This window comes from Apis florea, unplaced genomic scaffold (assembly GCF_048593485.1).
Source record: "Apis florea isolate Af1SG1 unplaced genomic scaffold, ASM4859348v1 contig_1789_pilon, whole genome shotgun sequence".
Classification (NCBI taxonomy): Eukaryota; Metazoa; Arthropoda; class Insecta; order Hymenoptera; family Apidae; genus Apis; species Apis florea.
In genome coordinates this window covers 3,519,532-3,540,873 of record NW_028256481.1, presented here as the reverse complement: position 1 = coordinate 3,540,873, position 21,342 = coordinate 3,519,532, and the positions used below count along the sequence as shown (strand labels likewise).

The window sequence follows — 21,342 nt, the reverse complement described above, 5'->3', positions numbered from 1 at the left end:
ATTTCTAAAAAATTTAGCAAAACAATTTTTTTTTCTAAAATAAATGTGAAAAAAAAATTAATAACTTACCAAAGATATTATTGTATACACTATTATGTACATAATATACTTATTATATGAATATAGGATAAAAATACACATTATATGTATTTTTTAATTAAATAGATATTAATTTAATTACATATAATTACAATCACACATGTTTTTACATTGTATATATAGGATTTTCTACTTTCTGAGAAAGAGAGAAAAAAACAAAATTAGTTTGCTACGTGATAATTACTGTTTAAAATAAAATTACATACAAATCAGATAAAAGCATCTAGTAAGTCTCGGTTTCCGGGGCTAGAAAATTGAAGAAATTCAATGTTTTAGAACGGATACCGAATTACTGATGATTTTACTAGTATATATTTATTTATATAACGTAATGTAATAATTTATATAATTTATATAATATTTATTTATATAATATCATTTATATTATAATGTAAATTTCATATTTGCATCATCGTATAAATATAAGAATTTTATATATTTCAATGAAACATATAATGAATAAAACAATATTTTTCGTTAGAAATAATTTTTTTTTTTTACTTTCGACAAAAATATATTTTTTTTACGAATATATATGTATTTTTAATTAAAATTATTATTTCAAATTACAATAAATCTTTAATTTCTGTTTCAATTTAATCGATTCTTCAATTTAATTTGTAAAGATTATGATTTATTTTTTTAAAATTTAAACTTTTGTCGGAATTTCTTCTGAAGGTCTTTCGGTCTCTACGATTTCCGTAGGCGGTGGTAAAGTTGGAATTTCTGGATATTCAAGTTTTGCTCCTTCTTCGCATTCGAAAATGGGACAACAATGAGGGAATGCAGCGGTTTTATTAGTTTTATCTGAGAGTTTGCATTTCGGATTGGCTTTTGGAAGTGGTCCACAGTCTTCGACAAGTTCGAAAAGTCGACCAGAATTGTCATCAGCAGGTACGCAAGTAGAACGACCACAAAATGGTGTCAGTTCCCAAGATTTTGTTGGTTCAATGGTAGCACATCTTGTCGAGGCAAAGCACATACCGGGAAAATCTATAAATACAAAATTAAATAAAATTATATAATTTTATATATATATATTTATACATATATTTATTAATAATATTATAATTTTATAATATTATTATAAAATTGTTTTTTTCATATTTATCATACACAAATATCCGCATTCTAATAATATATATGTAATATATTATTAATGCGGATATTTGTGTATGATAAATATGAAAAAAACAATTTTATAATAATATTATAAAATTATAATATATTAAAAACATATAATATTATATTATATTTCAAAAATTATTATAAAATTATTATATAATGAAAAATGTGCAAATATAGATTAAATATATAAATATATCAAAAAAATTTTAATGAATGATATAAAATAAAACATAACAATATTATTAACATTATAACATTAACAATATTATTAACAATTAACATTAAGTAATATGTAATATTAAGTAACAATAATTATTGAAAGTACTAATTATTAAAAATAATTAAACATGGATAATTAGAAATAATATATTTGAAATTGTTTTACAAACAAATTTTTTTTATATAACAATAAAGTACAAATAATACGTTTTACGATTATTATATTTTGTAATATAAATTACAATATAAATAAATAAAATTTTTTTTAAATTCGATGGCATTAATTGATTAATATTTTAATATATATTTTATTATTATATTTTAATTGAATAATATTTTAATTAATTTATCGGTAAAAATTAATTTATGCACCAAAATTTTTATATTATAAGATTTTATAATTATATATTTAATTATTGATTTTTTTTCATATTTTATATTTTTATTAAATTTTGCAATAAGTATTTTATTCATTAGTTTGATGAATAATGAAATTAAAATTATTTTGGAAGCAATTCATTAATTATATTCTATTTTTTGAAATTCTATATATTTTAAATATTAAAAACAATTTTTAAAAACAATTCAAAATTCATCTTATTGCTGCAATAATCACAAATGAATTGTTCAAAATACAAATTGCATTTAAATTAACAATTCAAGAAAAATAAAAGCATGATTTAATATGGCTTATAATCAGCATACATATTATTATCAATATAATAAATAATGATAGAAGAATTTCGATAAATGAAATTAATTTGATGAAATAAATATTTTATATAACATGTATGATATTAGTATGGAAAATATATGTATGAATATGTTCTTAAATATAAATATATAAAACATATATATTATGTCAAAAATATAAAATATTGTTTTTCTTTATCTTTATTTATATTTTTGTATAAAAATATGGATTTATATAAATCCATATTTGCAATTTTTTTATTGCATTATAAAATCTAATTTTTAATGGCAAGAAATTAAAGTTTCGAATTTCCTAAATTTTTCTAATTATAAAAATATTCTTATAAAATAAAGTATGATATTAAATTATTTTAATTAATTCTAAATAAAACATAATTTAATATATGATTTAATATATTCTAAATAAGACACAATAATTTATGATAATTTATATTATTACTAAATTTATTACTACTACTATTATGATATAGATGAATAAAATTAATTAAATAGCGTAACATATTGAGTAGTCATTAATAATGTTTTATAATAATGTTTTACAAATTAATTTTTGAAATTATATAAAATATATTATATAAACATGATATAGAATTAATATATTGCATTCACTGGGAAATATTATGTTTGGTTATATAACAGAACAATTTATGTAATAAAATCTTGTAGTTGTTTCATCTAGAAAAAGAAATCCGTAACTCGATCATTAGGAATATATATAAATGGGAAATTTCTATCCGAAAGATTTTGCAAATTAGATTTCTTAAAGAGCAAAAAATCTAAACAATTAATCTTCTTAATTATTGTGTAATATTTTTATAATTTTTTGTTAAAAGAAATTTTTTAAAAATATTTCATCCACTATATTTATTTAAAAAAAAAGAAAATAATATAAATACACATATTATATGTATTACATTTATATGTAATGTCTTTGAAAACATAAAATTCTTTATATTCTAAATGAATCATCAACTGATTTTCACTAACTATGATGTAAAAGTAAAATTTCATCGTATAAGCAATCATACAAGCACTTGTACAAATTGCAATTCCCTGACAAAACGCGTCACTGTTGTGCACAATGCGTGGCCGTCTATTATTTGATTACTTGCACACTTGTGAAAGGTGTCGTTACTTTCTAACATATAACCATTTTCAATGAATATCTCGTTGCACCTTCTTATATAGACACACTTAAGTATAATATTTCATTATAACATATCTCTATGGATTGTAGATAGATGACAGATGTTGACGATGATCAGATTAGAAACTTCAAGGGGAAAACACTTTCACATCATGTTATCACTTCTTTAATTATTTGAAACTCTGTAACTAAATAAATTAATTGTTATACTTTATATACTGTTTGTTTTTCTTTATTTAAGTACTTTTTAAAAACTGAAATAATTGAAAAATGATTTTTTATTTATTATTTATTTTTTTTTTATATACTATTTTTATTGCTGAAAATATAATGTTTAAAAATAATATTTGTTGCTTAAAATAATGAAAATTACTTAAGCATCTTTCATTAGAAGACAAAGCATAAATTATGAGTATAATTTTGAAATTGACATGTGATATAATATTTATGTACATGAGATATGTTAAAAGGATGTAGTAACGCAAATAAAAGAAAATGGTTTTTCGTAAATAATTTAAAATTATAATTTTTAATTTATTTTAACTACATATCGTACATATAATCTAATATAATCTAAATTTTTAGTATATTATATAATTTAAATTTCTATTAAATTTATGAAAAGAAGTGATGGTAATAAAAAAAAAAACAAAAGATAACAAGCGAAATAAAAAAAAATAGGAAATATGTATTCATCAGTTGTCATCATTATCTTCTGGGAATAAGATTTATTCGAATAATAATTATGTCTGTTATTGTTTTCCAAATTTGCCAATTTCATTATGTTGAAGATTTAACATAATGGATATTCACGACAATATTAAAAATATCGTAATATATAATATCAGTTTTTAGAATAGTTTTACAAGAAAATGATACAATTTTTTATAAAAAATGGTTAAATGCCTAATAGAATATTTGAAATTGTTCTTATTTAATATCACTAGTAGAAGAAGTATAAGCATTAAAAAATTTTCTTTTTAAAAGTTATATTTTTTTTTGTTTCAAATAATTATTTCATTTAAGGAATTAAATTAAAGTATTACATAATAATGATTATAATAGAATTCATAATTATAATTACCAATTAGATAATAGAATAAAATATAAATTTTAAATCTTTGATACAAGTTGCAAATCGAATAATCGTTGCGGAAGTAAAGTAGTACATAAGTAAGCAGTTTCACTTTCCTTTCTACATCGAAGCATATGGAATATATTTATTTAAGAAAGAAAAAAATCGAAAGCGAATACGTTAATTAATAAAAGAATTATAAATTTGAAAGAAAAAAAATTATGTTAATATATATTAATTAATAGATCTCGAAAAGAGAAAGGGACGACAAAATTGATCTCATTGTGCAATCTTACCAATAAAATTATAAAATTATCGTATAAGATAAAAGATTCATATCAAATGATATTTATATATAAAATAAAAGATAATGATTTAATTCGATAAATTTATTAAATATCTATAATGCTGATAAGAACATTCACTGTTAAGATTAGATATTTGTCAAATAAAAATAAAAAGATATTAATTAATGTGAGTTAAAAAAATTAATATTTTCGTTATTGTTATCTTAAAGTTCCACTTTCTTTTATCATTCGAAGACGTTCCAATGTAGATAAAACATGAATTGATTTATAATTTGTGCAAAAAGAACGTTTTTTTTTTATGTTATTTGAAATGATTCATTTAAGGAAATATTAAAGAATGATTTATAGCAGATGTTCCTAAACTTTCACCGACAAAGATTCATCTGGCGAGGGTCGACTTTCATATTAATAGATGTAACATTACGTTCATTCACTTTGACTTTTTTGTTACTTTTATTTGATGTATTTCCGTGGTTATGGATCACCAGTGATTCATGATAATCAAGGGAGAAATAAAACTTTCATTAAATAGACAAAAATATTTTTTTGTTATTTTATTCAAGAAATTTAAAAAATTCAATGAAATTAAAAAAAAATTATACGCCAGATGTTGCATTAAAATATTTAATTAAAAAAAAATATTTAATTAAAATAGTAACAATAGATATGTAAATATTCAATCAAATTAGTTATCTTTCTATCTATCTTGAAACATGAAAGTTTCTTAATAATATTTTTTATAATTGTTAAAATTATGCATGTAATGCATTAATGCGTATAATTTGTCAGTTTCGATAATAGCAATAATAATTAATTGAAAAAATAATTGTAGTTCTTTAATTCTATATTCTGTTTTGATTTATTCAATTTATTCAATTAATAAATCTATATTATTTCAAAAAGTGCATGATATTTTTATTTAATTATACATTATTTGTTATATTGTTTAATGATATGTATTTATTATATTAGTTAGTTAATTTTAAAATATTAGTTATTGATCACAAATTGTAAACACTTGGAATTGCATGAAAAAATACAACAGAATTATAAATAATAACGAAAAAATAATAATCTCGTATTGGAAAGTCACAAAAGAGAAGCAGCAGATTGCAATCGGTCTCTTTCTCCACGAATTTTCATTTGGATCCTACTTTCGTTGCCGATGACCCAACCCAGGTCCTACTTTCTGTAATCATCCTGTTTCGAAACTGGTACACCCGGAGTGGTTGGTATTCGTGACTGTGAAACTTAACTTGAAACACGTTCAACTGCACTTAAATGGACATTAGTTTTTGTTTTTTTAGTAGTAATTAATTACTATATTTTTTTATATTTTTTTACTCTAATCAATTTATTTGATTAATTTAGTATTCAAAATAATTTTATAAATAAAAATTAAAATTTTCTAAAGATTCATTAAAATTTACGCAAACATTTTCCTCGTAATTATTTCATTCAATTATTTAAAAAAATTTATTACGTACCATGTTATATAATAATAATAAAAATACAATTTAAAAATATTTCTTTGCTTTATCATTGTATATTTTAATATCGATAAATTAATCGAGAACAGTATTCGTTTAATTATAAAACAGAATAAGAAATAGAGATCTCTTTTTTGTCAAAAATTTCGTAATACCATCTAATCCCATTATTCTTATTTTGGTGACGTATAATTAGAATGTCCTTAATGCTTGAACGATGACCAAGACTATACGTGCATGCATGTACGGTAAATACCATGTTCGGTGCTCGCCGGCAGCGACTTGTTAGTGATTCGATTATTCATCGGAATCTAGGTCTGGTGCGAAAAATACGCAATATCCAGGCCACAGTATGTGAATCAACAAGGCACAATCTCTGGATTGCTTTTAGACTTTTCGTCTAACGAAAGATATCTATTTATAAATTATTGGAATGATATATTTAAAATATCGATATTTGACAATTGCTGCCGATAAGTATCCTGATTTCATTGCAGATTTTCACGTGATAAAAATTGCTAATTGCTAACTATTGCTAATTATTATATAAAACTATTGAAGAGAATTGCCGTTGCGATTAAATATGTTTTATGCGCTTCTGGTTATTAATGTTTTATCTTCATAGAATTATAATATATGCTATGTATATATTTTCATATTTTCATGAAAAAAATAATGACAATTATTACGCGATGAATTTTATTACGATGCGAAAAAAAAATTGGCCTTGACGAAATAAATAAAAAATTACGATTGAAAACTTTTATCTTCAATGATAAAATTTCAACTTGATTCCAGAGTAGGAAGAAAATTCTTGTTTTAACAGCTTCGAGAACAGCTTTCCTGTTCTATTATGAAACTGGAACTTTACCGGACGAGTATATGTATACCATGTAAAGAGAGAGAGAGAGAGAGAGAGAGAGAGAGAGAGAGAGAGAGAGAGAGAGAGAGAGAATGAAATGAATCAGGTTGCGGGATCGGAGAAAGAAGAAACGGGCCTCACACCATGAAGACTTTCACGCGGTCCGGTGGTCTTGCTACTATTTTTTTATTTTCTTGTTCGTGCACGTTGTTAATATAAATCTTCGGATGAATTAAACATATAGGCGCGCCTATTTTTATGAATAATCATGTCCCGTTACATTTTGAAAAAAATTATGTTTCGTCTTGTGTTATGATCACATTATCATAAATGTTACGAGAGCACAAAATGATCGCATCAAAAAAAAAAGCGCAATCTCAAGGACTTGTTTCTTCGATGGCAAATGGAAAGTCGAAGAAACAGGAATTGTTGGATGAAACTATGATTTATATCCATTTTTGCAAATCCATCGCAATGATCGTTTCATTTGCAATTCTGAAAATGATTTTCAAATCGAATGATCAATAATTTGAAATAGAGAATAAAGATGATCGATTAACGAGATAATCGTATATTTTTTATTTATTTTTTTTTTATATTAGTCATTTTTATTACTCAATTTCAGTTTTTTAACGTAATATTGACTTATAGAATATATTTTTTATACATTTTATAAATAATTTCATTTTTTAGAAGAAAAAGTAATAAAAATTATTCTACTTTCGAGTCACGTATATGTACATCGAGTCACACAGTACATATTTGTCATTTAACGAACTGCTATTATTCTGCCGTACGTTTTTAAATGAAATTCCTCTTAAATATGTTTAAATGCAAATTATGTGAAAGACATTTTAAGAATAAAATGGTAATTACTTGGTTTAACAAGACAATTGTGAACGTGAGTTTTTTTTTTTTTATAAATTTTTTTTAAAATTATATAGACAAAGAATGTAATATAAAATTTAAGTTTCAAAATACTCTACAATTTCAACATTTTAACAAAAGAAGTTAATATAATATTAATTTACTAAAGTTTTAAACTGATATATTCACTGCAAACTTGTGTTTCAAATAATTTATTTATTAAAAAAGAGTCACCTACATTACTTAAAAACATTAACTTAAAAATGTATATCGCAAAAATATTTTTATAAATTTATAATTGATCTCTCGGAATCTTGGATCGTTTTATTAGCTTCGGAATTGGCGACAAAATCCTTTTACCAAGTTTTCCTAAACTTTCAACAATAAACATTAAGTATTCATACCATAATACCACTGTACCTCTTTTATATCGTGAAATCTGTATTAAACAATTAAAGTGAATTTTTCAAAATTTTTAAAAATAATAAAAAACAAAAAAAAAAAAAGAAACTTACCGCGAAGAACGTCTGCTGGAATGAGTCTTCTAAACGTTTTAGGACGTTCTTCTTCCTTCTTCTCCTCGGCAGCGAAAACGATCGCTATGACAAGCAACAGGATCGGGAGGAACTTCATGATCTTGAAGATGACACGGGAGAGATAGAAAGAGAAAGAGAGAGGAAGGAAAGAACAGACCCAATGTACCTCTAAAGAGGAGAGAGAAAAAAAAAAGGATCTTCGTATACTGATTAAGACTGGTTGGGTCCGATTCCCGTGCCGGCATTTTATAGCTGTTCATGGGGCGGGGTCCTATTGTCCCCACCAAACATTTATGGTCTCTCACCTCTTGAACCACCAGTCACCAAAGGATCGTTCACGTCCCCCGATGCTCGATCGTATGAGCTCCTCGTTCACCAACGGTGGACGCGCATGTACACCTGAACGGTACATAGAGTATGAGACGATATAGGGTATATACATATTGCTCTCTCACACTGTCGAAAGATGCAAATGGAATCAAATCCACGACCAATGCATTCCACTTGAGAGTGATACATATGACAAACTGGGTTACCATTCAGTTTACGGATCTTTCTTCTTCTTCTTTTTTTTCTTTTTCATTTTTGTCGATCTGAATTTCTTGAATCGCTGTTTTTATTATCGCTTATTAGCGATGATCGAAAAATTGATTCAATTAATTATTCAATTAATGTAATTATTTAATTATAAAATGTTACAAGATAATTATCTATACTCTCTTAATTAGAGGTTTTATATGATTTGTATCTCTATGAGAAAATAAAGATTGTTTTAATAGATACGTGGGATATATTAGTTAATTGTGAATCTTTCACTGGTATAAATATTATGAAGAAATAATAATGTATGTAATACATTAAAAATAATTACTTTAGCAAGTAATAACTATCCCAGAATTGAGAATTGAAAAGAAATACAAATGTTTTATACTGGTATTACTTTTAAATTTAAAAGTAATTTTAATGATAAATTTATTTCTATTATAACAAATTAGATCCTAAGTAAATTTTATTCGTAATATCTTGCAAAATATATAGGTACTTTTTCGAGTTAAATGAAATTTCCAAAATTAAAAAATTAATCAAAGGTTTTTTTAAAAATAAAATTTCATCTTATGCAGTTACATTTAACTTGATTTTAAACACAAATTTCATACTATTGGTATAGCTTACTCTTTCTTTTTATATACATATATTTATATACTTTTAAAATAATTATACGTAATAATTGTAATCATAGATTTATTATTTTATATGGAACTGATAATAACACATAATATTATAACTTTGTTATCGATGAAAGCGATAAATATAAGTATTTTATTTTTTTGACAAATTTAATTTGTTAATATCAAAATTGAATATACGTATTGTAACGGTAAATTTTATTGGTACATTTTAAGAATCAATTTTTTCAAAATCGAAGATTTATTTAAGAAAATTTTATTTTTTACGTTCTATTATTTTCTTTTTAGCCAGAATTATATCTTATTCCATGATATTATACTTTGCAGTACACCCAGTACAAATTTTCGTGATCATATATAATACATATATGTATCATATTTAATTTATGTGTATTAATTTTAGAATAACAACAAAGGAAACTAACGATTTATTCGTTATCATATGTCACGAAATCATTGTATTCGAAGAAAAGAAGCTGGGTAAGTTTATCGTTCTTCCACGCATGTTGCCGATGCTTGGAGGTTGAAACGGTCGAATCTTTCATAAAACACTGCTTACCACATCGCGACTATGCCATTAGAAAAACTTGTAAAAGCGTATCGCGTATAGTCAATGTGGTAATTGTCTAGCAATTGAGATGTACGTGTGCCTATTTCGTTGGCAATATTTTTGTGCTTGTTAATTTAACTTTGTAACAACTTTCGCTGTTTCATTAAAGCATCTCATATTCGATTAATGGAACGACGTTCTCGTCAGAGAACCACTGTCGCGTAGAAGAATATAATATAATAATAGGTCATAGAGAGTTTCTTCCGGACCATTTAAGGCAACGAGTAGGAAGGAATCGAGACTAGGTATCTTATGGTTAATAACGTTTACGTAATGCAGTGCAAAAGTTACGATCGAATTTATAAGAAAGACGAATTATAAATAATACGATTTCTTAAAGTTTACCAATTGCTATTGAATTTAATTATTGAATTTAACCATCGAGTGAATTTATTCGTGATCACATTTTATCAATCTCTAATTAACAAAATGAAATTTTGCCAACACGATAGCGATGTGAAATGGCGTGATACCACGGGAGGAAAGTAAAGAAGAAAGGGAAAGTTGCTCGCTAACATCGTTCTTCCAAGTGAAGAGACTGTAACCTTCTGAATCATCGATCTCGAAACAAGTTTGTGATATTTCGAGATTAGAGATTATTTCGTACCACGAACGTTTCTTTTATAAACGAGTTTTACCAACATATATATTCATATTAGTATTTATTACTAATAACGATATACTCGAATAATTTTATATACCCGTACATTCATTTCTCCGGTAAATAATTTTCGACGATCCAATTAAGAATATTATCATCAGATTTCAACAACATTGTCCCAACGTATATGTTTGACATTTATTTTATTTCCACATGACGAATCGCCAACAATGGAAGGACAAAGAGAAAGAGAAAGGTATATGTGTGCCAGGAAGTATATATAGTAAAACATGTGCTGATTTGCTACAACAGTTTAATAATGTCATCCGTACAATTTCGATTCGCATTTAGTAAACGTATCTTTAATCATCTCTCGTATGCACGTATTATCCTCTCTACTCAACAATATGCTCCGTTTTAAAGATGTTTAAAGATTTCTTTCGAGAAATTGTTTCCGTCGGCCTCGTTACTTCGCGCTCTTTTATTTCGCCACCGGCTCCCATTCTTCGTTCGACGCTTTCCATTCTTCTTTCGTCGACGTTTGCCACTCTTCCTTCTTCACAGGAACCCGTTTCCATTGCGGTGGTTTCAGCTCTCCCGCTAACGAGCCAGCTTCGGCCGCTGCCTCCGAGGTCGCGGCTGCGGCCGCTGCAGCGGCTCGCGATTCCGCCGCGGCGGAGGCGGCAGCTTGCGAAACACCGGCGGTGTTCTCCGCTTGCGCCGAGGCCTCCTCTTCCGCCTTGGCGATGGCGTTCACGGCTGCGGCACGGGCAGCGGCTGCGTCTGCTACAGCTCTTGCCTTTGCAGCTGCCACGGCGGCAGCTGCTGCGTCTGCTTCCGCTTTCACCGCTATCTCAGAGACCTTAAGAGCGATTTCCGCTGCCTTGGCGGCGGCGGCCGTCTTGGCCTGCGCTTCGGCCGCTGCCGCGCTCTCAGCTTGCGCCAATTCGTTCGCTTTTTCCGACGAGAGGGCCGCGCGAGCGCTCGCCGATGCGAGGTTTCTCGCCAGGGATTCGGCCTTTTCCGCGGCAGCCTTGGCGGCAGCCACGGCCGCCTCGGCCTCTTCCGCCGATTCTTCGGTCGCCAGGCTGGCCTTCAGCGCGCTCGAGGAGGCGGTGGCCGCTCTCGCCTGCGCTGCAGTCGCGCCGACAACTAGAGCAGCAACCTTGTTGGCAAGCTCGCTCGCGCTTATGGCGGCGTTCGCTGCCGTTTTGGATTGCAAGGCGGCCACGGCCTGAGATTCTGCTGCTGCCTGCCCTACCCCAAGACTTATCGCGATTGCTTCACCGGTGCTAGATGCCACCTCGGATGCTCCGGTTCCCACTCTTCTTCCAATGATGGGCTCGCTCGTTAATTTAAGTTCATCCTTAGCGGGAACCACGACTTCCACTTTCTCGCTTTTCACCGCCGTCGAGGCCTTGGTCTTCTCCCGTGCCTCCACCTCTTCGCTTGCGCCGCTTGCCAAACCCCAGATCAGCAGGGAAACCGCGAGTATGGATGGGATCTTCATCTTCGAGGCTGCTTCGCAAAATTGATGCCGACTCAGGCGGGATTTCCTCGTTTTATACCGAAGTTGACAATTGTGAAAACATTATTACTTATGTTATTACTTGTAAATGTTGTTGCACGGATACTCAAATATATAACCTTATCTTTTTGTTATCGATATTTTTATATAGGGAAATCTGGGTTTATTTAGGTGGACCCCAGTCTGGAATATAATATTTGTTTCTTCTTTGAGGTGATTATTTATTATTCGCGTAATTCGCGCGATTTTGGTAAAGAAAATTTATTATTTCAGAAGTAATTTTGAAAATTGTTTTGAAACTGATTTTTCGAATATGGTAATGAGATTCAAGTTTTGTCGGTAATTTTAACTTGATTGCAGTTATAGATATTTATGATTTATGTATTTAAATTGTATTTAAAATGTATCAAATTTTGAAAAATATTGCAGGGACTTGAATGTTAAAAATTAAAATATTTATTACAGAATTAAATATTCGTTATGCGTGTTGATTAATTTTAATCGTAGATGTAGTTTAATTATTTAAAGATATTCCATCCTTCCTCTTAATTAAAAGTAATTTTCTATATTTATCGTAATTATTTTACATGTTTTTTTATCTTTTATATCTTTTATCTTAAATAAAAAAGACTATTATTTTTAAAGACATCGCGTTCCCTATAAATACAGATTACTTGAATCGTTCGATTATTTTATTATTAATCTTATGATAGTTTTAATATTTAATTTTGACATATTTAATTAAAATATTAACGTTACACTTATATTATTGTATTAATATTAATATTGTACTTATGTTCGTATATATTCAGAATCGAAAGTGGAAAGCAGAACAGTATAATCTTATAAGAAATCATTCAAGAAATAATAATGATAATAATAGATTTATTTAATAATAATAATACACATATTTAACGCATGCATCATATAATTGTTATTTAAATATTGATTTTGATAATATTATAATCTAACTTATTATTTAATTTCCTGTATTCGTTTGCAAACGACAATTCAATATTTATTGATCAAATTAAATATAAATGATCAAATAATTAGATATTGATTTTAGAATAAAAAGAAATTGTCATATATACAAATTGAAAATTTATATATATTTTATAATAAAAATGAAATAATTTTAATATATATTTATACGCTTTCTAATTATTACAAATTTTCATTATATTTATTCATTGTAACTTTCACTGGTATAAATCATTCAATGTATACATATGAATCATACATATTATGAAATTATAAATTCTTACATATCAAGATAAATGTAGAGTAGTATTAGAATCATCAGTAATTTTGAAATTGAATCAATTTTTATATGAAAAGAATAAAAAGTATAACAGAAATAGAAACAGAATTAAAAACAGAAATACCAATAAATATCATACGTGTATTATTAACACGTTTCTTAAATTTTCAACTGTTGATGAACATAAATTTCTCTAACCATTTTAAATATCTTAAAAACTTATCTTAAAATCAAAGGATAAAAATTAATAATCGTTGAAGATAAAAAGAAAAGGATTCGTGGAAAAGAAAATAGGACGCAATGAAATCATCAAGAAAAGACATGTTTGCTAAAATAGTGGATCTTTATTATCACGTAGATAAGATCGTTTCGACAATGTTTTACTTTTAATTTTAATCGGCCCCGTCCTCAGCCAGTTCTCTAATCATATCCAAACAATCAACTCCTACTCTTCCCAATCAAAATTCTCAAATGGCCTAGGAAAGATTTCCATTCAAGTCCCTATCAAATGCCCCCTTCAAAATTTTTTATCCTCAATATTTTCGGATTTCGAGCTAACTTCGGCCAATGCCTTCGCTTGTGCGAGCAACTGAGCCGCGGCACCCGCGTCCTGTCCAAGCCCTAAAATCGCTCCATCCCCGACAGCTGCGGCCACGTTGGCTCTCGCCGCGGCGGAAGCTTCCAGTTGAGCGGCCTGCGAATCCTCGGAGGCCGTGTTGGCGGACGCTTCGGCGGCTGCCACACCTTCGATCTTCGCAGCTGATTGCGCCTCGGTAGATGCCGACCTTTCGGCGCCATCCGCGTCAGATGCTATCGCGGCCGCCTTTTTGGCGGCGGCGGTGGCGGCCTCCGAGGAGGCAGTGGTCTTCGTTTCTGCGGCAGTTGCAGCGGCGGAAACTTCCAGGGCAACGTTGGCACTCCATTTGGTCTGTTCGGCGTTCTGTAATTCCCTGAGGGTAGCAGCCGCTTCAGCCGCGGCCTTGGTGCTGACTCGTTTCTGCAAGTCGCTGGCTACGTTTTGGGCGGCCGTTGCTATCCTGGAGGAGACTTGAGCGCGTTCCACTGCCGACTGTGTCGCGGCGGCTGCTGCGTTCGCACGGGCAGAAGCTGCCTCTTCCTCGGACTGAGCTTTCAACGCGGCCAAAGCCTTCTCCTGGGCGACTAATTGCGCTTGTTGCGCATTTTTCAGGGCGGCAACTGCCTTGGCCGAGGCGGCGGCTGACAATGCAGACGCTCGCAAATAGGCCTCTGCAAGAGCCAGAGCGGACGCTTTCACTACGGCTGATGCTTTGGCGTCCGCGCCCGCCAACGACTTGATCTTCTCCAGGGATTTGAATACATTCTTGCCGAGCACCGGGGCGCCGTTCTCTCTTCGTTTCGCGCTAGTGTCCACATTTTTCAACAGGTCGACTTCTAAATTCTTGCCGATCACCTCCTCGGTTGCCGAGGACTTGAATTCCTCGACGCCTGCGTGCACCAAGCCCGATGTGAGCAATGAGCATATGACGAGAAACGTTGGGATCTGCATGGTCGACGGAACTTTGTCGATTGATGCCGTTCCTTCCCGCCCGCGTACGTTATATACAGGGGGTTGCAGTTGTGTAAATAGTTGCAGAGAAATATTGTCGCGAGTGGCCCGATTCTTTTTGTTTTTCTTGCTTTGATTAAGTTCGTATCTTAATATTTTTGACCAATTTAATAGTGTTTACAGGTGTGCAATTGTATTCGAGGGAAGAGAAAAGTGTAATTTTGTTGCTTCAGTAGAGTTTTGTTTGAAGATGAATATTTGTTGGAACAATACGAAAATGTGATTCGTTGTTGATATTATTTTTCGAATTATTTATGAATTTTTTACTTATGAATTTAGATTTTATTTATGAATGATGCAAAGATTTTTAACGGAGATATACTATACGAGATAATATATATTTCGCGTATCGTATGGAATTCACGATTTTTTGAAATCTAATCTATTTTTATCAATTTCAAAATTTTGGATTACAAATTTTGGGTTCTATATTAAAATAAATTATAATATTAATATTAATATTTGAAATATTACAATCAGTATTTTAAATTTATTATAGTATTTTATACATATCAACAATTAACATTTTAAGATGCATATACATGTATTTATATATTATATAACATATATTTTATTTCAAAAAACGTATCAAGAATAAAAATATTAATTAATGAAAATTCAATATCTATAGAAGGATTTCGGTGTATTAAATAACGTATAATATTTTTTTATTTAATATTTAAACATTTTATTATTTTATGCCATCGAAACAATAATATATTACAAATGAAATTTCAGATCCAATATAAAACGCAAGATCAAACATATTTTAATACACATTCATGTAATTTTGTTTGAAAATAAATATATTTGACAAAACGGAAAAAAATAAGTACATCTATTATTTAATATAAAATTTGAGAAAAGGAAATTTTTCCAATAACTAAACAGACTAAAATATAATTGCCTTTATATGACTAATAATTAATATATAAAATTAATATATCGTTTAAATTTAATATATAATATCTTAATTATCGTTTAAATTTTTCTTATAAGATTAAATTTATTCTATACTCTATGTAGAACTTCGTTTAAGCTCTTTCGTCATAGCTATTTATTAATTTTTTCCAAATAATGCGAATCAAAAGATAAAGAATCTAATGGTTTCATTACAATATTCATTTCAATATGGAACAAACGAAAAAGGATAAGAATATAGGAGGAATGTATTGTTAGAAAAACATTCATCAAAATTCGGGTTGCTACGACAATTTATTTTCACTAAAATATTACACGAACGAATCTCAATTGTGTTAATCATTATCTCTCTTCATATAATATCCGTCAATAATCATCGTGTTTAAATCAAATTATCAAGGTAATCGCGTTTGACAATGATCTTCCGCCTCTTGTTCTGCCAACTCTGCTTCAACTTAATTTATCCATCATTCTCTGTCTCCTCTTTATTCCAACTTTTCCACGCGTATCTTCTTCTCGTCGACGATTTTTTTTGCTAGGGAGGCGGCTTTGTTCGCAGCCTCAGCCTCCGCAGCTGCGACAGCTTCTGCCGTAACCAAAAGAGTTTCGGCAGCTGCTACAGCGGCTGCTTCGGCGTTCGCTGCTTGAGAATCTACCCTGACAGCCGAGGAAGCTTGAGTCGAGGCGGTTGCTTGTGCATTCCTAGCCTGGTTCACGGCGACTTCAGCGTTTGTTAGCGCCACCGTGGCTTCGGCCGCGAGTTTCGTGGCCTCGGATTCCGCGGCAGCCGCTACTTGAGCCTTAGCCAAAAAGTTCGCTGCTGATTTCCTGGCAATTGCCGCCTTAGCTTGAGCTTCCGCCGCAGCTTGCGCCTCGGCAATCGCAGCCCTCTTCGTGACGATCGAATCGGCGTTAGCCTTTACCTGGGCCTCTGTGGCAGCTTCAGCAGCGGCTGCAGAAGCTCTGGTTGCTTCCTTCGCCGCAGCCGTCAATTGTGCTGCCCTCTTCGTTGCCGATACAGTCGCCTCTGCCGCCTTTGCTGCATTGGTCAACAACTGGCTTGCTATCTCGCTGGCTTTAATCGCTTCTTCCCGTTTGGCAATAGCAGCGGCCAGAGCGGCGTTTGCTCCTGCTTCCGCAGCTTCTGTGTTTTTGGCCTGGGCAGCAGCGGCAACACTGGCAGCGCGTGCGCCTGCGTTCAATTCTAGATTCAGGCCCACGTTCTCAGACGCTCGAGCGACTTGTAGTGCGTTCTCTATGGAGGAGCCATTCGCGTCAGATCCATCGCCGACCTCTCCTGCTGCTCCTTGAATCTCCACGTCCGTCTTCAGGGATTCGCGATTAATCACGCGGCCCTCGGCCAATCCCCAGACCAGCAGAGACGTGACGAATATTGCTGGAATCTTCATGTTCGACGCAGCTTTCCTGATTGATGCCGATTCGTAAAATCATTCACGGTTATATAGTAGATGATGAGACAATTGTGAAAACAGCAGGTGTTTTGAATGAAAATTGATACGCTACGCCATCTTAAAATATTGTTTTAAGCAATCTTAAGAAGTTCGGGGAGGGAGAAGCTTTATAGGATTTCTTTTTATTGAACTGCGTTTATTTAGGTGCGACGATTGGTTATGGCTAAATATTTTGCTTTTGTTACGTATTTTAAAATTTCTTTCGAAAAAAATGTGTAATTCTAAATTGAATTAATCTTCCAATTTGATTTAAGAAAGAAATGAATTAATATGATTGCAATAAGTTAATACAAATTTACAAATCTTTCTTTTTTTATTCATTTTTAACATCTATCTATATTTTTATGAACATATACATTTACAAAGTAATTCAAATAAAATGTAACTTATTTTTTATTCTTTAAATATTATCGTAATTCGTTTTTATATCGTAAATATATCTTTGAATTTTATTGCTCAATTATTCAAAAATTAAACTTATTCAATTATTCAAATTAATTATTTTTATTATATACGAATTTAGTTAAACATTATAAGGCTGAATTAGTAAAAAGTAAGTTTTTGTAAATAAAATTATGGACAAATTAACAATATGAAGAATATCTTCATTTCTTAACATTATTTTAACAATTGGCTATATCAAGAATTACTTATTATTTTTAGATATTGAATCAGATGTGTTAATATTAATATTACTAATAATTTCATATAATGAATTTAAACATATAACAAAATATTTGTAATAATATTGAAAAAAAAGATTGCAAATAAAAATTAAAATTAAAGTAAATATTGATGGATTCTGATAATATTTCATATAAAATTTTAAATTATGGAAAGAAATTTATTTTCAAAATATTTGCTTATATTAACTTTATTATATATCATTACGATTTTATAAACAAAATATAATAATAATGTATGCTATAATCATTCTCATAAGATTTTTTTTTTTTTTACTATTTCATGAAATAATAACGTACTTCATACGTTTTTCATCTGTTTTTTTAATATTATCAGAGAATTATGAATTTCATTTTTTTTATTGATTTTTAAATTTCTAATATTACCAAAAATATATAAAAAAAGTATATAATACAAATTGTTTCATTTTTATTGTTTCATTGATAGATATCCATATATGGATATTATATATGGATATATATGATAAATTAATTTTATTTTAATCGAAGAAGAAAAAAAAATGTAATTTTTTACGTGTGAAATTTTTTTAAATGTATTTTATTTAAATACGTCAAACATGATTGCAAGATTAGTCAATACATTTTTAATATAAATTTCATAATACGAAATTCAAAAATGAAAAATAAAAAATTAAATTTAATTTTCCAGTTTCCCTTGAAACTTCTATTGAATCTTCTATTTTGAAAGAATTTTAGAAAGGCAAAGAACAACATCAAAAGACTACATATATGCTAAACCAATTTATTTTCATCATTACAATCTCTGTCTGACTATAGACAACATTTGCACATGTATTTTCTCCGGAAGCATTTACAAATACATCCTATAACGGCCGAACATTACTCTCAAACGAATCGCTTTTCCCGATATTTTATCCAGTTCTTTCTAAAATACGAAGCCGTTCAGATTTACATCCTCCTTCTTCACTTTCGTAATCTCTTCATCCTCTCCCCATGACGTTGACAGTTCCGGCTCCGGAAGTTTCTTTATTTCCACTGGAATTGATACGACTTGTTTCGAAGAGTCGATGTTAGCCCCGATCGTCGCTGTCTCTACGTTCCTGGAGCTTGCCTTGGCAGCGGCACGCGCATTAAGCGACGTGGCCGCGTCGATTTCCCTACTCTTTTTATCAATCTCGGCGATCAATACAGCTACTTCGCTCCTGGCCTCGGATTCCGCGGCGTTTCTCGCGCTGGCCACGGCTGCTTCCTTCGAGGAGGCTAGAGCGGCCGCAGCAGCCCTTGCAACAGCCTTTGCAGAAGCCACTCTTGCGATGGCTTCTTCGGCCACTTTCTCGGCCTTGAGGGCTGCTTCCGCGGCTGCATTGGCCGCAGCCGCCAAGTTGGCTGCGGCAATCGCCTTGGCCTTGGCTTCCTCCGAGGCAATAGCTTCAGCCTTGGCTGCTCTCTCGGCTATTTTCGCTTGCACCGTGGCTGTGGATAGGGCGGATGCTGCGGATCTGGCGGCGGTTGATGCTTCTTTGGCAGCAGAAGTGGCCGATGCGGCGATGGATACCGACTCGAGGCCAGCTCTAGCTTGGCCAACCGCTGCCTCCTCGGTTTCCTTCCCTTTGGCGGCAGCCTGCGATTGCAGTGACGCCGATTCTTGGCTAAGTTTAGCCGTCAGATCGGCGGCAGCGCGTGCCTCTGACGCGGCGGATGCAGCAGCTTCCGCTTGGAGTACGGCATCCTTCTGTGAAGCTAAAGCTACCTGTCCGGCTCGAAGTCCCGATCTAGCAGTCACAGCAGTCGACGCGGTGGCCGATGCGCTACCCTTCACGAGCTCGGGCAATGAGTTACCCGGCCTTTCCAAACCGGCGGACGCAAATCCGCAAAGGTAGAGGCACGTTGCGAGCAATACTGGAATCTTCATGTTTGACGACGCTTCGCGAATTGATACCAGGTGTGAGACGCTGGACGGATTTATAGCGGCGTTGACAGTTGTGAAAATAATTAATGGGGTCTGGTCTGATTAAGCGTGATTGAAAATATTGTTTCAGGTCGCACTTTGCAAGCGATGATTTCGATGATATTTAGCTCGGAGGTGGATGTGTTTAATTAAATGCTGTTATCGAGAATGGACAGAATTGTTGATCAATTTTTGAAACGCTAGTTTTAATGCGATGAGGAGAATGAATAATGAATATTTAAGAAACTTGAAGATAAAATTCTGATTTTAAATATTTATGTTTTTAGTTTCCTTGGACTGTTTTCGTGAATGTTATTTTTTTGTACATTTTTTTTTTTTATTCAATGCAACAAAATCGATAATCAACCGATACTTTTTTTATTTGTCGTGTAAAATTGTTATCACATAAGTAATATTGAAATATATTTAAATATTATAAAATCAAATAAAATTTACATAAAAATTTGCTTAATGTAATTATATGATGTATATTTTAATAATTCTAACTTTTTAAACTTTCTATTTAAAATTTTGAATAGATATTTATTTTTTACTTTTGTTTACATTAAATAATAATGTTTTTGCATTTATATTCAATTTACATAAATAATTTATATAATTTTACATTTTTTTCGTGAAGTATATAAAAATTTAAAAATCGTCAAATTTTACATATTATATGTATTAAATTTTATCATAAAAAAAAATTTTATTATCTTACCAATTTTGAAATAAAATATATTCTGGTACAGATAGTGATGTAATAAACATTTAATATGAAAGAAAGTTGCTGTATATTCGTAACAATATAATTCTTTATTCATATAAGAATCAATTTAAAAAAGTTATACTCATGTTATATATATTTTAAATTTCATTTCATTCTTTCACGCAAGAAAATTCTTATGTATTCGTATAAAGAATAGCATAAAAGTTTTCAAATAAAATAAATTATATCAACTTTAACTGAGATATATATACTTTATTGATAAAATATCGTGATATGTACATTATCAAATATATACAATAATTGAAATTTTTTAATTTTTATTTATATCTAATATTTTCGTTTTATTATTTTCTTTTTATTTAGCAATATTTTGCAATTTTTAT

The 21,342-nt window shown here is 30.5% G+C and overlaps 5 protein-coding genes across 5 annotated transcripts; all 5 read right to left on the bottom strand.

Moving 5' to 3' along the window:
• Positions 1-145: 145 nt before the first annotated feature.
• LOC100868553 (uncharacterized) lies at positions 146-8,855 on the bottom strand. Its single transcript, XM_003698374.4, has 2 exons — positions 8,425-8,855; positions 146-1,092 (listed from the first exon to the last, which is right to left on the bottom strand). The coding sequence occupies exons 1-2, from the start codon at positions 8,540-8,542 to the stop codon at positions 749-751; spliced, it is 462 nt and encodes a 153-aa protein (XP_003698422.1). The 5' UTR covers positions 8,543-8,855; the 3' UTR covers positions 146-748.
• A 2,284-nt stretch (positions 8,856-11,139) lies between these two features.
• On the bottom strand, positions 11,140-13,511 carry Fibroin4 (silk fibroin 4). The gene has a single exon (XM_003698337.4). The coding sequence runs from the start codon at positions 12,351-12,353 to the stop codon at positions 11,325-11,327; it is 1,029 nt and encodes a 342-aa protein (XP_003698385.2). The 5' UTR covers positions 12,354-13,511; the 3' UTR covers positions 11,140-11,324.
• Fibroin3 (silk fibroin 3) lies at positions 13,243-15,163 on the bottom strand. Its single transcript, XM_003698375.4, has one exon. The coding sequence runs from the start codon at positions 15,161-15,163 to the stop codon at positions 14,153-14,155; it is 1,011 nt and encodes a 336-aa protein (XP_003698423.2). The 3' UTR covers positions 13,243-14,152.
• Positions 15,164-16,419: 1,256 nt separating this feature from the next.
• On the bottom strand, positions 16,420-18,703 carry Fibroin2 (silk fibroin 2). Its single transcript, XM_003698376.4, has one exon. It carries the CDS (start codon positions 17,551-17,553, stop codon positions 16,630-16,632), a length of 924 nt encoding a protein of 307 aa, XP_003698424.2. The 5' UTR covers positions 17,554-18,703; the 3' UTR covers positions 16,420-16,629.
• A 345-nt stretch (positions 18,704-19,048) lies between these two features.
• Fibroin1 (silk fibroin 1) lies at positions 19,049-20,222 on the bottom strand. The gene has a single exon (XM_012493292.3). The coding sequence runs from the start codon at positions 20,191-20,193 to the stop codon at positions 19,207-19,209; it is 987 nt and encodes a 328-aa protein (XP_012348746.2). The 5' UTR covers positions 20,194-20,222; the 3' UTR covers positions 19,049-19,206.
• Between the last annotated feature and the right edge of the window lie 1,120 nt (positions 20,223-21,342).